This window comes from Bos taurus, chromosome 17, assembly GCF_002263795.3.
Source record: "Bos taurus isolate L1 Dominette 01449 registration number 42190680 breed Hereford chromosome 17, ARS-UCD2.0, whole genome shotgun sequence".
Classification (NCBI taxonomy): domain Eukaryota; kingdom Metazoa; phylum Chordata; class Mammalia; order Artiodactyla; family Bovidae; genus Bos; species Bos taurus.
This window is the reverse complement of record NC_037344.1, coordinates 35,483,677-35,501,664: the sequence shown is the minus strand read 5'-3', so window position 1 is coordinate 35,501,664 and position 17,988 is coordinate 35,483,677. Positions and strand designations below refer to the sequence as shown.

Here is a 17,988-nt window from a genome sequence, read left to right as displayed (position 1 = left end):
ATCTTGTGTACTTCATTTTGTAGCTTTTGTTATTAATTTAACCTACTTATAAATGGGAAGTTTGCAAGTAGATAGGAGGGTATATTAGGAAGTCATATTCTTTGGAAAAACCCTGAACCACTGGGAAGAAGAGGTGAGGGATCACCTAATAGAATATTTCTGCTCTTCCTTAGAGTACCTCTTAATGGTCATAAATAAAAGTTCTCTCAAACATAAGTAGTCTTTCATTAATTTGAGGCAATGACTGGTTCCTGGAGTCACCGAAAATAATGGAGAAAAATGGTGAACTGCTTTGGGTTCATTTAATGACTGTGCCTAATCAAGAGAATTATTCATAGAAGTAGCTGTTAAACTAACGTCCTCATATAATTATTTAGTAACTCAGTTCATAGTAATGATATCTATGGCACTTTTTCTTACATTTGAGGGGAAAATGACAAGATTAATAAGGCTGTAAGGATATCAGGAAAGAAGTAGGGAAAGAACATTTAATTATTGAATAAATTGAATGTGAAGATTATTTAAAGCTTTTAGGGCTCTATTGTTTTTTAAAACAATTACATTAATTGCTGTTGGGTTTTTTTTTTTTTTCCTACAACAGGTTCGTTTTCTTTCTCTGTTCTTTCTGGAAAAGTCATGGTTCGTGAAATCTATTATATTACAGAAGACATGTCTATTAGGTAAAAATAAATGTCCATCTTAAATCTGAAATATTATAAACTTTTTAAATTATAATACTGAATTGAATATGGCTTGCTTTTTCATAGGAACAATGTTGGATTTTCAAATAAAACCATAAATCAGCAATCATTTTTTTCAGTGATTCAAACCTGGTGAATTGATTTTTTTTTTTTATGTTTCTATCCACGGATTAATTTAGCTAAGGTTTACACTGGCCAAAAAAATCATATTTGAATAGCAGCTTATAGAAATGGACAATCTCATATCATCCCTAGTTTTAAAAATTGAGCATTAGATTACTTGAGCATTTTTGTTGTAGAATTCATTGTGGTCATTTGTTATATAAGCAAGGATCAGGGGTGTTGATATCTCTTATCCATTATCCCTTTTTTATATATAGTGAAATTTTAGAATAATTTAACCTTAATAGCATTTCTAGTTTTACCTTATGAAATAGATGAAAATTGAATATAATGAAAAATGATAGTTCATATATTTGATACAGTCTGTCTTCTGTAAGCCTTGAAAGAAAAGCTTACTCTATTCATGTGATTTTCTTAAAATTTGTTACTTGGATAAAACTTGGAGACACTAAATTAGTTGAGAAGTGCTAGAGTTTAGCAGCACTCATACCTCACTTATAATAGTAGAGGTAACTTCTTTGTGAGTCTAAAACTATTTCCAAGTTAAAAGTAAAAGTTAGGCTATAATTCTACCCTTTGGGGAGATGCAGTGATATGTCATTATAGAAATGAAAGAAAATCTTTACAAGTTTTCCCTTTGTGTGCTAATATCTTCCTTTCAAGATTTGACTTTTAGTTTATATAATTTTCATTTAAAAAATATCACTTGAAAAAGAAAAAGTTTTTTCTGTTAACACTTTATTTTCCTACTAAATGTTATTTGGTATTACAGTTTACCTAAACAGAAGAATCTAAGAGCTTTTACAGATCTTTTCCTTTCTTAATTGGAAGAGTATGAAATGTCTAAGTGTGCTAGTGTCCAGTTTTCTGTATTTCCCTATTATCAGTTTCCTGCTTTTTTATGATAACTAAGAAATGAGTTAAATAAATTGTTGTTTAAGCTTTCAATTTTGTAATTTATCTTGCTTAGAATTCAAGATGGATTTATAATTTTTCGGTGGTGGAAAATGTATAATCCAAAGCAGAAGCAACATGGTAAGCAACGTGGTTTCATTTTTTCATGTATTTGAAATCTTCAGTAATATAATCAGAATTTTCATTTGTAGATGTTGAAATGTTTCACATTTTGTAATAGATAAAAATATTTTTAAAACCTTTGGAGTTTACAGAACTGATTTTAACATTCCTTAGCTGAAAATCCTGCAGCAGCTTTCCTCTGCGTGGTTAAATTTAGTTTCCTTAGTCTATTGTTTATTTAGGGTTATTCTCAGTATGACCCTTACCCACATTTCTTTTTTTTTTTCTAATTTTATTTTATTTTTAAACTTTACATAATTGTATTAGTTTTGCCAAATATCAAAATGAATCCGCCACAGGTATACATGTGTTCCCCATCCCGAACCCTCCTCCCTCCTCCCTCCCCATACCATCCCTCTGGACCGTCCCAGTGCACCAGCCCCAAGCATCCAGCATCGTGCATTGAACCTGGACTGGCAACTCGTTTCCTACATGATATTTTACATGTTTCATTGCCATTCTCCCAAATCTTCCCACCCTCTCCCTCATTTCTAGTCTTACCTCCTATTACATCTGTGGACTTAATCCCATACTGTGGTTAAAGTGGCTTTCCTAGCACTCTTTAATCACTCTACTAAGATACTTACCTTTTTAGCTTCTTTGCTTTATTCATACTTTTACATAACATTGCTACTAATTCGCATTTATCTACTATGGTAAGGATGTGTAGGAAAGAGGAAATGCATACTCTAGACTCTCTTCTGTTTCTGCTTTTTATCATCAGAATTTTATCTCAGTATATTCTGCTCACCTGTTCATTTCACAACTCTAGGTGCTCCTGTCTGTGCCTGTAACTTTTCTTCTCTACATTAACCACACCAGTGGCCTCAAGGAGAGGAAACCTTGTCTTTACTTTCTAGAATAGTAATTCGCAAACATGTTTGATCTGAGGATTTGTTACATTATAAATAATTGAGGATTCCAAAGAGGTTTTATTTATTAAGTTGTATCTGTTTAATATTTGCTGCATTCAAATTAAGCCTGGTCATAATAGAAACATTTTAATCATTAAAAATATTTATAATAAATCCATTACATATGTTAAATAGCACTTTATGAAGAATATTTTTTCCAAAGCAAAAATATAGTGAGAAGACTGACATTGTTTTAAATTTTGCAAATATTTTAAATGTCTCTCCTAATGGAAGGTAATTGAATTCTCACCTCTGCTTTCATATTCATATACTTCTTATAGCCTTTAAAAAACCCCATTGTCCACTCATGAAAATGACTCTTAAAAAGTCAAATATCTTAGTATAATAATATTATCAAAATAATTTTGACTTTGTGTTCCCCAAGAAAGGGTCTCAGGATCCCCCCAGAGGTCCCTGGACCATACTTTTTGATAACTGCTTTTAAGGAGAATTTAAGTGCCACCTGGGAGTGTAGGGTCAAAAGAGAATGAAACCCCTCCACCTTTTCTTAGGTGTGAGGACCTGTGTTTCAGGCTCCCCAGTGAGGTTCTGAAATGGTGGTTGGTTCTGTATAATTTTGGAACTTTCCAACTAAGTGTTGGGTTGTGTGTGTGTGAGCTCCCCTAAGAATCTCATCATGATGTATACTGTTTTTTCTATGGGAAAATAGAGTAAAGTTCTGAAAGTTTTAAAACTTAGCAAAAGTTTGAGCTACCCTAAATTATTTTTAGATTTCCCTATTGTTTCACTGTTGTTTAGTCTTTTTTTTTTAACTATCATTGCCTTGCTCCCACATATCTTTCATCCCTCCTATATAAAACATAATGTACTCTACCTTGAAAATGTTGGCATTAATGGGTTAGAATTTGACATCTGCAGAGTTCATGAAACCTGAATTATTAGAAAGAATAATGGGCAAATTTCATTTCTGGAAAAAGTTTTCTAAAAATTAGAGTTGTATATTAGATAGTTTTGAACAGAAGCTCAGTGACTTCTTATGATAAAAGTGTACTGTGGACCTTTGGAATAGGCTTTTTGCAGTCTCTCGTCTGTGATTGAGAATGGCTCTGTGTCATTACCTGTCTTCAGTCTATGATTTTGGAATTTTGGTTGTTAAACCAACCTTTTTACCTCATTTCTTAGTAGTTACTGTAAGCATTCTCACAGGAGAATAAAATATCCTTTAGGTAATATGTTAGTGCATTGGGAATCTTTTGTTTTTAAGTTTTGACTTTTTATTAATATGAAAGTACTTTCCTACATTGCTTAGGTATTGTGGAGAGAATATTCTTGATTCTTTTTTAAATTTGACTGTAAGTCTTAAAGGTGGTACTTAAAGATATCTTACACTTTAGAGGTGGTTAAAGCTCATTCCTGAGAGCCAGGTTCTTTTGAGTTCAGTTCTAGTTTCTAACACATTCACTTAATTTTGGGCATGCCCAGTATTTCTACCCTTGATTTAGTTTGAAAAGTGCATCTAGGTTGTGCCTTAGAGATAGATTTCTTTAGGAGAGTATTTTTCCTCAGCATGTCATGCTTCTGTTAATCTTGCAGTCTGTGTGATAAGGTCTTGCTGTTTTGATTTAATCTTTTTTCTTTTTACATGTTAGTTAACATAAAATTTGAAAGCAAGGTTACAGTGGAGCCAAAACAAAAGTTCTCTTCATTTATATAGCTTGTTTGTGGTAAAACAAACAAACCCACCCTATTTTATATTTGCATTAGAAGTTTTATTCCAGATTTTTTTCCCCCCTTGGTGTTTTAAAATGATAATGTGAACTGATAAAGCTGTAGGGAAATGGTGGTTTGAGGAGGCCCATTTGACCTAATACCACCCCACCCAATGCTCTTGACTCCAGAATTCCAAGGAACACAGAAAACAACCGATTTTTCTCGAAATCCATCATCAATTTGGAAACAGCTAATGTCCTCAAAGCCCCCTCATTTTGCAGATGGAAAAATCATAAGTTCCTCTGATTATAGCTGTTAAAATCAGAACAAAAACCCAGGTCTGCTAACTTCCAGTCTAGTGTCCCTTGTATTTATTAAATAGCCTTGTCAAATGTGGCCCAAGAGGGTTCTTGAAGATTCTTATGTATAAATAAACACTTATCACAGCTTATGGGAGGAATGAAGGTATTTGAAGTATCCAGAGGTAACTGCAGGTTGTAAACTAGGCCTACTGGGATTGCCCACTTCAGAATTTTCATTGATATGGGGGATACCGTCTTAAATTGTTTACAGTCTTTTGTTTTGAAGAAAATAATTACTTCATTTTATCATGAAATGTTAACATCTCCTTAAAGTGGTTTGCTGTTCACCAAAATTCTTGAATGAGGGTCAAGAATAACTGACCCAAGTTCTTTAAGAAAGAGGTAACTTTCGATGAAAATCTTTACCTAATTTAACAGATACTTATTTTACATTCACTCTACTGATCATTGTGCTAATCTGGAGGGGGAATAAAAAATAAAGAGTATTATTCAAAATTATTTGAGGGAATAAATGCATACAAACAATTGTAATTAAAGAAAAAAGAGAACAGTGAGTGTGTGTTGAGGAAAAACAGTGAACCATCCTCAGAATTACCAATTTTGATATGGACCATTTGGTGTGGTCCCAGCAAATTCATGGTGTTTAAAGTTCTGTCTATTTGTCAAGGAGGCAGAATGGTAGAGGGCTTCCCAGGTGGTGCTAGTGGTAAAGAACCTGCTTGCCAATGCTGCAGATTTAAGAGACCTGGGTTCGATCTTGGGTTGGGAAAATTCCCTGGAGGAGGAAACAGCAACTCACTCCAGTATTCTTGCCTGGAGAATCCCTTGGACAGAGGAGCTTGGCAGACTACAGTCCATAGGGTCCCCAAGAGTTGGACACAACTGAAGTGACTTAGCACACATGCAGACGCGCACAGAATGGAAAAGCTGTTGTGAAAGTTCCATCTCTTAAGTAGCATGCTTGGTGATGACAGTGAATATAGGATTGTGTCAGGTATAGGTGGAGTGGAAGGGAGGGTAGCTCAGATGGAATAACTGGTTTGACCAATGGCATTGAGGTTTGAAAACAGGTGTGTTTAGGAATTCACAACGCCATATGGTGGTAAATATAAGGTAAAGGAATAATAGGGGATAAGATGGAAGCTATGTAATGGAGGTTGTTGAACACTGGCAAGCCACTGCCATGAAAGGTTTTGGGGCAGGGGAGTGACATGAACTTAGCTCACTTCAAAGAATATGGCAAAATGTAATCACTATTTAAGATGCATAAATGCAGTCTAATATAAATTGCTCTAATATTGGTTCTTTCATGACTGGCTCTCCCCTGTCATTTCTTTATGTCTCGGATTCTTTTTGTCACTCTTAATGCTAACATAAATTTCTGTTTCTGCCCTCTCTGTAATTGTCCATAATGTAGAGCAGAAACATTATCATGATTTTTGGATATTTTATGTTCTTAATACTGAAGAACATTTAGTCTAAATTGTTCTTTCTTGTTTTTTTATGCCAGAAGTTTGCAGTAGAAAAAAGATTTCAAACCTCCATTTTACAGTGATGTTAAAAGTTGGTAGGCTTTACCAGTTATACTTTTATACTTCTAATTATTTGCTCATAGTTTTACCTACATTTGAAAATTTACATGTATGTGCTCATGAAGAGCACAACTTTGATGAATGGCCAAAGAAGTTTCTCTTCCATATGCTTTTAAAATATATTCTCTGTTGTAAAGGATGACATTCTTAACAATGTGCTCATAGTCACATCCTTCAAAGGTAAAGACACAATGCCAAACAGCAGTGCAGGAATAATCAGTTTGGTCTAAGTACATGATTAGTCTGGCATGATTAACGGGCATCATTTAGAATATAGTGTATAGAGGAGTGAATAGGCCAGAAAGTGTTGTACAATATTGTAGAATATGGGTTAAAATAGTAGGCTATATTCAATAATATGACCTTACAGTCTGGTTATTATTTCTTGCTTATTAAGGGCAGATCCACGTGCGTTGATAGTTAATCAAGAGGAAATAGAGATAATTGATGTTTCTTTGTGGCAAATTTAAAAGCCTAACTGGGGCATGTGTCTGAGTAGATATATGGCCACTAGCCATCTAAGGAGACAGGTCCCTTCTGTGAGTAGGGTCAAGATTTTCATTAGGAAGTTTTAGAACTCCTCTATTAGGAGAAAAGAGTGTCCAGTGCAAAACTACTATGCCATAGAGCTTGGTTGAGATAATTTAAGCCAGGAGCAGTTTTAAAGTTGTTACTTGTCCAGTGTAACTCTTTACAAAAGAGAAAAAAAATAATACATCTAATTTGTTTACCATAGAATTTGTTGTAAAATATTTCCTAAGTCATGAACTAGTGATCTGTTATAGATGGGTTGTTGACTAAAGACTATTTAATGAGGATTTCAGTCAAAAGTCTTTATTTTGAGGATACTTAATTTTAAGGGATTCTTTTGGGAAACAAATAGCAGGACCAGTTATCTCTTAATATACAGTGATATAGTATTTAAATTCATACTAGTCTGACTAGCTAGACATGCATCCTTCATATCCAGAGGAATTCTTAGATTATTAAGGAGTGAAAAGGTGATGGTAAAGTATGTCCCTATTATTTTGTTGCTTAGAAGTTTTAGCCTAGTATAATCTAGTACTGTTAAATATGTAGCATCTAAATCTTGTTTGTTAAATACATGAAGGAAATAAAAATCCCTGAACAATTTTTGAAAGGTCAATAGACTTGATTCTGAGTCTTGGTAGCACTTAGATTTTTTACTACAAATAACATGTGTCCCAATTGCATAATTAAATAGTGCCTTTTTCCTGATTTCCCTTTGGAGAATAAGTCTCAATTAGCTATTTGTTCAGGAGACTTACACTGTTCTACAACATTTATTTACTTTTTTCCTTCATAAATTAACTGCTTGTTAAGAGCTTTTTACGTCTGTACTTATATCTATTGGGCGATGCTTACTCCTTGAAAGGAAAGCTATGACAAACCTAGACAATGTATTAAAAAGCAGAGACATCACTTTGCCAAGAAAGGTCCATACAGTCAAAGCCATGATTTTTCCAGTAACCATATACAGATGTGAGAGTTGGACCGTAGAGACGTTTCAGTGCCGAAGAATTGATTCTTTTGCACTATGGTACTGGAAAGACTCTTGAGAGTCCCTTGGACAGTAAGGGGATCAAACTGGTCAATCCTAAAGGAAATTAACCCTGATTATTCATCAGACTGATGCTAAAACTGAAGCTCTGATGCGAACAGCCCACTCATTGGAAAAGACCCTGATGCTGGGAAACATTGAGGGCAGGAAGAGAAGGGGGCGACAGAGGATGAGATGGTTAGATAGCATCACTGACTCAATGGACATGAGTTCGAGCAAATTCTGGGAGATAGTGGAGGACAGAGGAGCCTGGTGTCCAACAGTCCTTGGGGTCGTAAGGAGTCAGACACAACTTAGTGACTGAATAACAATGAACACTTTATTAACAAATGAATTTGGGAAGCTCATTGTATGAATGTTAGATGACAAGAAGTATGAGAAGAAGATTCTGCTTTCAAGTGTAGAACATTATTAATGTAGAGAGATTTAAAAGAGCCAGTTGATTATACCTTTCTTAAATTATGTATTAATTAAAATTTTCTGTTTGACTCCAAGTGTCATCAGAATGAATGAAACCTAAAAACTGCTTTTAATATTTCCAGGAGAGGTAAATGTCAGTGAGAAATCTAGTGTTACCAGAATTTAACAATTAAATACTGCATTTAAGGTATGACTATTGATCAGTTTTTTGTAAAATGCAAAGAAATACCTGGACCCTTTTGACACATTTTTGTTTTCAGGGATTAATAACATTTTTCTTTTGAAATAGCCATTGTATTTATTGATAAAATTAATAAGTAATTTTATTTTGTGTTTAAGAACCAGTATTTGGAGACCTGGATTTTAGTCTTCCTCTGAGTTATATAATCTTGGGCTCTGACTGCTAAGGTTTGTTGTGAGGATTAAATGAAATTCTATGAGTAAAGTGCCTAGAACATAGCAACTGTTCAATAGAGATGAGCTGTTTTTATTATATCACACTATGAAGTGAAAGACTATTTAAAAAGAATAAAATTTGTTATAAATCAGTATGATTAGTAAGAATTTGACCTGCTAATGCAAGGAAACTAGTATTTATGGTATAACCATCTTACAGGTAGGTAGAGGTATTCTCATTTTATAGAGAGGATAAGGCAATGAGGCTAAGGGTGGTTAATGTACTGCCTTAGATCATAACATTTGTAAACAGTGTTACAGGAATTCAGTCTTACATCCTTTTTACTGTTTATTTACTGTCTTTTTCTAGTTCCTGGAGAATCAAGTGTTGGTTTTCCTAACTCCCTCCCCGCCCCCCCCACCCCCCGCAAAGAACCTGTGTATGTGTGTTGCTGAAATTTGGCCTCTGTACACTGGTGCTGGATTAAATCTCGGAGTCAGAGTTTTGGATGAAGTCTAGAGAGAGAATTTCATTGCTTTGCCAGGCTAGAGGGGCTAATGCCCTCAAGACTGTGTGTCCCACCTTGGAGAGAGTCTTATAGTGTTCAAAGGGCAGGGCGTGATCAGCTCACAGGCATTCTTCTCATTGGTTGGTGGTGTGGTAATGGGGAGTCAGCGTCATCACCCTTCTGGTTCCAGCTGGTCTGTGGTTTATGTACTAGTGGACAGCATACAATTAACTTCTTCCCCCTTATAGGGATTTCAGTATCTGCAGAAGAGTTCAGAGGACATGGCTCAGAATATTATCTGTAGCCCTTGAGGAAGAACTAAAGGTCCTTGACTTTGTGTAATGGCTAAACTATTATTATTTTGTCTTGCTTGACTCTTTTAATACAGTTACATCTTTTGTTTGAGATTATTATTAATATTTGCACCTACAATTCATGAAATCTTTGTTTTAGCATTGTGTAGTTTTAAAAAACAAACTATTATTTATAAAGTCATAGTTTCTATATGCACAAGTTCAAATACTAGTGTGATATTTTAATGCATTATAACTTGAACATTTTACTATGTATATTTTAGTATATACTTATGGCTATATTGGGGTAAAGTTTTACTCTGTAAATGGCATTGTGCTCTTCTTGGCATAAAATCTTTTTGTTGTTATACAACTGGGATGTAGAAATTCAGATTGTTTTGGAATGCCAAGCTGAAATACTATAGTGATATCAGCTTTTTTTCTTTGTCGATGTTTTATTACTTTAAAAATGTAATTCCCTTTTATCGTAGAATTCTATTTTAAAATAAATCATTTGAGTTACTTTAGCTTTGGAAAAGGATTTGACTTAAAACTTTTAACTAAAGTTCTTAAAAAGTTGACTAAAAACTTTTTTTTTTTTGTAATTGATATCTTTAGATCCAAAAGCAGAAACTAGATTATACATCACAGTCAATGACTTTGAATTTCATGTCTATAATCGTTCGGATCTTTATGGACATCTTCAAGAATTGTTTGGTTTGGAGCCAACAATAATTCCACCCAAGAAAGAAGATGATAAAACACGAGAAAATGGAAGAACAAGAACCCAGTCCAAAATTGAAAGGTTGATGTCACACTTGAATTTTATTAATCTCCAACATTTAAACATCTGCTTTTATTAGAGTATTATTAACACTGTTCACCTAAACATAGCCTAATCTTTCTTTGTAGATTAACTAAAATTTTTATTCTTATAATTATAAGATTCTTTAAAAATTATATAGAATAATATAGACTAGATTATGTAAAATATATAGAACTGTGTAAAAAAGATTAGATCTCAGCTTAAAGCCGTCCAGTCTGCTCTGCTTACCAGTTCTGCTTCTCTCATGTTGATAACTACTGCTATCAATTTGTTTTTTATTCTTTTAAATACACACATATAAGTCTAAACATTATTTTTCATGCAAAGTTAAAAGCACATTGTATTTTCTTCCTGACCACTTGCCCATCCCCCATCTCTTCGAGAGAGAAAAGCTTCATCTAATTTATTTCATCTGATTGATGACTGTCATTTATAACTTTATTGCTACTTCTATCTTGGGTATTCCTTTGGAAAAGGTATATGGATTCATTACATATTCTAATGTATTGTCTATAGATTATAAGATAAAGTCAAGCATATATCTGCTGATACTTTTTAAGTTGACCTGTTTTTATACTTAGAAATGTCTCTTAATAGTAGGCTTCCCTGGTGGCTCAGATGGTAAAGACTCTCTGCAATGCAGGATCCCTGGGTCGGGAACATCCCCTGGAGAAGGAAATGGCAACCCACTCCAGTAATCTTGCCTGGAGAATTCCATGAACAGAGGAGCCAGGCAGGCTACAGCCCATGGGGTTGCAAAGAGTCATGAATGACTGAGCAGCTATCACTCTCAAGTCTATAAATATATATACATAGTTAGGTGCATATACAATCATACAGTTTCATTTTATTGGTTTCTAGGTTCTGTGTTCTGTTTCATTGAGCTGTTCATTTTTTTTCACACAATACCACAGTGTGTTGATTTCTGTAGCTTTGTGGTTAAGTCTTGAAATCAACTGATGTCATTCCTCCAACGTTGCTTTTCTCCTTCATTATTTTCTTGGCTATTCTTGATCTTTTGCTTCTTCAAATAAACTTTAGAATCCATTTGCCAATATTCACAGAATACCTTGTTGAGATTTTAGTAGGGATTGCATTGAATCTATAAATCAAGTTGGGAAGAATTGACATCTTGGCAGTGTTGTGTCTTCCTATCAATGAACATAGAATGTCTGTCTAATTATTTAGTTCTCTTTGATATCTTTCATCAGAGTTTTATAGTTTTCCTCACATAGATCTTATATAAAAATTGTTAAATATACACCTAAGTATTTAATTTTCTGTGGTGCTAAAGTATAGTAATATGTTTTAAATTTCAAAATCCATTTGCTCATTACTAGTATATAGGAAAGTGATTGATACTTGTATATTACTAATCTTGTCTCTTGCAACCTTGCTATAGTTATTTATTAGTTCTAAGAGTATTTTTGGTCACTTCTTTCCAATTTTTCTACATGGATGATTATGTCAGCTGCAAGGAAATACTCTTATTTCGTCTTATTTCTTCCTTCCAAGTCTTTATACCTTTTCTTTCCTTTCCTTTTTTTTTTTTTTTTTTTTTGGTCTTATTGCAGTAGCTAGAACACTTCTAGTACAAATTTGGAGAAAAGTGATGACAAGGAACATCCTTGCTTTGTACCTAGTCTTTGTGGGAAAACTTGTAGTTTCTCACTATTAAGTATGATGTTAACTGTAGTTTTTATGGTAGATATTCTTTATCAAGTTGAGGAAGTCCCCCTCTATTCATAGTTTACCACGAGGTTTTAATCATGAGTAAGTATTGGATTTTGTCAAATTTTTTTGTGTCTCTTGGTATAATCCTTTGATTTTTCGCTTTTAAGCTGTTGATTTTTGAATGTTGAAGCAGCCTTGTACACAAAATAGTTTTTTTTTTTTTTTAGATTAATTTATGTATGGCTGTGTTGGGTCTTCATTGCTGCGTGCGAGCTTTTTCTAGTTGCAGTGCCTGGTCTTCTCATTTCAGTGGCTTCTCTTGTTGCAGAGCATAGGTTCCACAGCATGCAGACGTCAGTATTTGTGGTGCATGGGCTCTAGAGCTTGGGCTCAGTAGTTGTGGTGCACAGGTTTAGTTGGTCTGAGGCATATGAGATCATCCTGGGTGAGGGCTCGAACCAGTATCCTCTACATTGCAAGGCGAGACCCTTAACTACTGGAACACCAGGGAAGTCACCTTTTTTTTTTTTTTTAAAGTAGATGATGAGGATTTTATTTCTCAGTTAAATATGTAATGCATATTATGTCCCAGGCATTGAGCTTAGGTACTGAAGATAGTGAGAATATGACAACTTCTTGAGGGAATTTACAGCCTACTATGGGAGTTCGAACACTTAATAGACAATTTTAGTGCAAGAAATATAACAGGGACAAAACAGAATTCTCTGGGCACATACAGGAAGATCAGGAGTTTGAAGCCTTAAGGGTAAATGACTTAAGCAGAGAAGGAGATGCAGGGTCATGGAGAAGAAACGTCATATGCCATACACAAGTTGTTACTGAGGCTGGAGTGGATTACTTGAGGTGAGGATAAATTAAACTAAAATGGTTAGCAGAATTCACTGTTAGAAATGATGTTCAGTTCAGTTGCTCAGTCGTGTCCGACTCTTTGTGACCCCATGAAATGCAGCACGCCAGGCCTCCTGTCCATCACCAACTCCCGGAGTTCACTCAGGCTCACGTCCATCCAGTCAGTGATGCCATCCAACCATCTCATCCTCTGTCGTCCCCTTTTCCTCCTGCCCCCAATCCCTCCCAGCATCAGAGTCTTTTCCAATGAGTCAACTCTTTGCAAGGTGGCCAAAGTACTGGATCAGCTTTAGCATCATTCCTTCCAAAGAAATCCCAGGGCTGATCTCCTTCAGAATGGACTGGTTGGATCTCCTTGCAGTCCAAGGGACTCGCAAGAGTCTTCTCCAACACCACAGTTCAAAAGCATCAATTCAAAATGTTAAAAATGACCTGGCCTTACCTGAGGTCAGCAGTGCTGTGTTATGATTGGAGGGAAATAAGACTGGAGGCAGGGAGACAAGATAAAAGATGTTGTAACAGTTCAGGGTAGAGATGATCATCAACTGGCTTGTCAAAAAGAGGAAGGGAGAAAAGTGGATGGATTCCAGATACACTTAGGCAAATGGATACTTAAGAGAGTGATGGAGGAAATGTGGAGAATGAATAAGAAGAGTGAGTCAACAATGAATCCAAATTTCTAATTTAAACAGTGGTCATGTTTAGGAGAAGAAGGGACAACAGAGGATGAGATGGATGGCATCACCGACTCAATGGATATGAGTTTGAGCAAACTCTGGCAGATAGTGAAGGACAGGGAAGCCTGACATTCTGCGATCCATGGGCTCACAAACAGCTGGACACGACTGAGCGACTGAAGAACAACATGCTTAGTTGGCTTCCCAGGTGGCATGAGTGGTAAACAATCTGCCTGCAATGCACATTGACCTGGGTTGGATCCCTAGGTCAGGGAAGTTCACCTGGAGGAGAGGGCATGGCAACACACTCCAGTATTCTTGCCTGGAGAGGAGCCTGGACGACTACAGTCCATAGGGTTGCAGAGAGTTGGACATGACTGAAGCGACTTGGCATGCACGAAAGGAACCTTGGAGAAAGAGGTTAGGGGCTGGTTGTGAGGTTAGTTTTGAATTTAGTTTTAAGCACTGAGGGCCACCTTACAAATACAGCTCTAGAAGTGTGATTTAGGAGTTACCGAATTATTGAAGAGACATGCCTCAAGTTTTCATATGAAATCTTTAGTGAATTGCTGAGAATTTTTCATTTCTTGAATTTTGTGTACTTTGTGTATGGACAGTTTCTTTGGAAGGAAAGTTATGACCAACCTAGACAGCATATTCGAAAGCAGAGACATTACTTTGCCAACAAAGGTCCGTCTAGTCAAGGCTATGGTTTTTCCAGTAGTCATGTATAGACGTGAGAGTTGGACTATAAAGAAAGCTGAGCACCGAAGAATTGATGCTTTTGAACTGTGGTGTTGGAGAAGACTCTTGAGAGTCCCTTGGACTGCAAGGAGATCCAACTAGTCCATCCTAAAGGAGATCAGTCCTGAGTGTACATTGGAGGGACTGATGTTGAAGCTGAAACTCCAATACTTTGGTCACCTGATGCGAAGAGCTGACTCATTTGAAAAGACCCTGGATTCTAGGAAAGATTGAAGGCAGGAGGAGAAGGGGATGACAGAGGATGAGATGGTTGGATGGCATCACTGACTCAGTGGACATGAGTTTGAGTAAACTCCAGGAGTTGGTGATGGACAGGGAGGCCTGGCGTGCTGTGGTCCATGGGGTCACAAAGAGTTGGACACGACTGACTGAACTGAACTGAACTGAATTTCCTTTTTTTTTTTTTTTTACTCTTGGTCTATCCTTTTTCATTTTATTAAAAGAAAATTATTTTGTCACCAAGTGGTGGGAGTAGGGAAGGAAAAGGATCAGCTGAACTGTTAGAAGTACTTGAAGCACTTAAAACATCTAAATGACATGTACCTTGATCATTTTTGTTTTAATTATAATTTTTGCTCTTTTGTAAAATGTTACATTTTTGTGTCATGGACATAATGGTAGATATAATGACAGCAAATTAAAATTTAGACTTTTGTCATTGAAGTTTGTCATTCTAAAAATATTCTTTTCTGTTACAACTTCTTATGTAAAAATTGATATGTGGTAAGAGTACATTTTATGAGACATTTTAGGGATATTAGTTTTCCATTAGATAGTCCTTTTGTTATTCAATAGTCTTTAGCTATATTTGTAAAGGTACAGCTAATATTAATGATGTGTATTGTGAGGAAGTCAACAGTATTCTTAGGTACTTATTCTCATTTTCTCATATATGTCAATTTTTGTTTTTTCATTTCAGAGTTAAAGTAAAAACAGAATCTCAAGACCCCACATCTTCATGGAGATCACTTATTCCTGTCATAAAGGTCAATGTTAGCACAGTAAGTAAATTCTGCTATAGTTAATATTTGATGGGTAATAGCTAAGAGTCGGACATGACTGAGCGACTTCCCTTTCACTTTTCACTTTCATGCATCAGAGAAGGAAATGGCAACCCACTCCAGCGTTCTTGCCTGGAGAATCCCCGGGACGGGGGAGCCTGGTGGGCTGCTGTCTATGGGGTCGCACAGAGTCGGACACGACTGAAGTGACTTAGCAGCAGCAGCAGCAGAACCTTTTAATTTTGTGGATACAGTTTTCACTTAGAAAAAGAAGTAATTAGTTTCTGGGCTACATTTTTTGTTTAGTGAAAGAACTATTTCAGTACCAAGACCATTTTAGCATAAATGTGTACACCTTAAAGGCTGTTTATTTATTCACAGGTGCTTGAATTTCTTTAAACACTGGTCTAAATTGATTGGTGTGCATGTGTGGTCAGTCATGTCTGACTCTTTGCAACCCCATGGAACTATAGCCTGCCAGTCCTCCTCTGTCCATTGGATTTTTCCAGTGTTTCTCCAGAATACTGGAGTGGGTTGCCATTTTCTCCTTCAGGGAATTTTCCCGATCCAGGAGTTGAACCTGCTTCTCCTGCATTGGCAGGTGGGTTCTTTAGCACTGGACCATCTGGGAAGCCAAAATGGAGCAACTTAAATAGTATTACTGCTAAAATGGAATCATTAATAGTTGTTTGAAAATGCTTGTTATTAGGTCAGCTAAGGGAAAAAAAATATCCTAGATAGTATGCCATATCTCTTTATCTGTTTTTTTTTTTTTTTTTAGGGACGTTTGGCCTTTGGAAATCATTACCAACCTCAAACTCTGTGCATCAACTTTGATGATGCTTTCTTAACTTATACTACAAAACCACCTTCCAGTCATCTTGACCAGTTCATGCATATTGTGAAAGGAAAGCTTGAAAATGTTCGAGTCATGCTTGTTCCTAGTCCAAGATATGTTGGTCTTCAAAATGATGAGTAAGAAAGTCATAAAAATAACAGATACTTCTTTATGTGTAATGTAGCTATCATTTAGAATCTTTAGTATCCTTTTAATTTCTTTGCTGTAAGTTTGGCAATAATTAGTTATACCTTTCTATTAAATCAGTTGATAGTATTCCTGCTTTATAAGATAAATGGAGTTTATCCATTGGTCTACCCCTATTTTAAATATTTTTCTATGAACTTATAATTTTTCTATCCTTTTCTGCTTAGAGTATTTGGGAAATTTATTTTGGGCCGTTAAGCCTCGATGTTTGTATGTTAGAAAATACACTTTACAGGTAGGTTTTTACTTTCAGAAGGGATGGATAAATAGCAAATTTAACAAATTCATTATAGTGGGATACCGTTTGAGTTAATGAAAAGTTGAAAACAAAATCAGAATTAATCTCGGAAAACTGATGAAGTTAAGACAGTTTTGGGGCTTGCTTGACATTTAAGTCCCAGTCATTTTTCCACCTAGCTTTCCAGATTTCCTTTTCTTCAGTGAAGTAGCTGCTTGCATTTAGGGGACATGTTGTAATGATGCACACTAGAGTCATCTCATTGTGGTGGGATGCTTCCTTTCTAGAGGACTGCAACCCTCAGTTAACAGCAGACACATAAATCCCATCTGACTCCAGTCCATATGCTCATGAGCTATATTAGGGCTCTTGTAATTTTTATTATTCTCAATCTCTGTTGTTTTTTGTGAAGGAATCTCTGTGGTTAAATTTGTATAATGTAAGTACTCATATGATGAGTTTCTGCTGTCTCAATTTTTAGCTTTGTGTGTAGGCAATATAAAGTTTGAGGTTATGAGAAGCATGATTATTCCTTTTTAGTTGCAGCTTTTGAATAGCTTGCGATTAGATTTTCTAGGGCTTGGCTAGAGTGACACAGTCATTTTCTCTGCTTGTGTACCAGGGAGGCTGTGGATCTACCTGGTTTCACTCTTCAGATCACTGAATTTGCTAAGTATCTTGAAATGTATGCTATGCACACTGTTCTATATTTATGGGTACAAGTTGTAATACTGAAAAAATAAATCCTGGGTTTTGTGAAAATTACTAGAGAGTAAAATGAAAAGGTATCCCACTGTTTCTGTAAGAAGAGTTCACTCTTCAAAAGTAAGTATGGAGGTAGTATGATGAAATTGAATGCTAAACTTTATGATTTAGTATACATTTAGAAGAAGACTGTTGAATTTGTATGTGCTATATTATCTAATGATTTAGATGTTAATTTTGATATGGAAGGAAGATATAGTGGTATATGACCAAGATAAAGGTTGTTAAATTAAAGCAAGTAAAGTGGGAAATTGTTTGATGGCACAGAAACACTCATTCCAGAATGAGTTCAAGATGTGTGCTTTAAATTTATTTCGATTTATTTCAAGTTGATCAACTAAATATTCTTGGAAATACGTAATATAAAGTTGTGAAAATGACAAAATATTTTTTTATTTAATGTTTCTGAAAGGTTATACTTTGTTTTACAGTATATAAGGTGATATTTCTCAATCAGTTTTATAGTATTATTATAAGTTGGTTGAATTCGAAGTCTAATTTTAAACTTATCATTGAAAATGTAGAA

At 35.4% G+C, this 17,988-nt stretch overlaps 1 protein-coding gene across 7 annotated transcripts in view; it reads left to right on the top strand.

Annotated features, from left to right (window-relative positions):
• Positions 1-17,988, top strand: part of BLTP1 (bridge-like lipid transfer protein family member 1) — a 202,692-nt gene that overhangs the window by 22,241 nt on the left and 162,463 nt on the right. For all 7 annotated transcript variants that reach the window (XM_024977600.2, XM_024977605.2, XM_024977604.2 and 4 more), the window contains exons 5-9: positions 602-680; positions 1,795-1,859; positions 10,220-10,406; positions 15,333-15,414; positions 16,196-16,389. In XM_024977600.2, the coding sequence (XP_024833368.1) occupies positions 602-680; positions 1,795-1,859; positions 10,220-10,406; positions 15,333-15,414; positions 16,196-16,389 (607 nt within the window). The remainder of the gene's footprint in view (positions 1-601; positions 681-1,794; positions 1,860-10,219; positions 10,407-15,332; positions 15,415-16,195; positions 16,390-17,988) is intronic.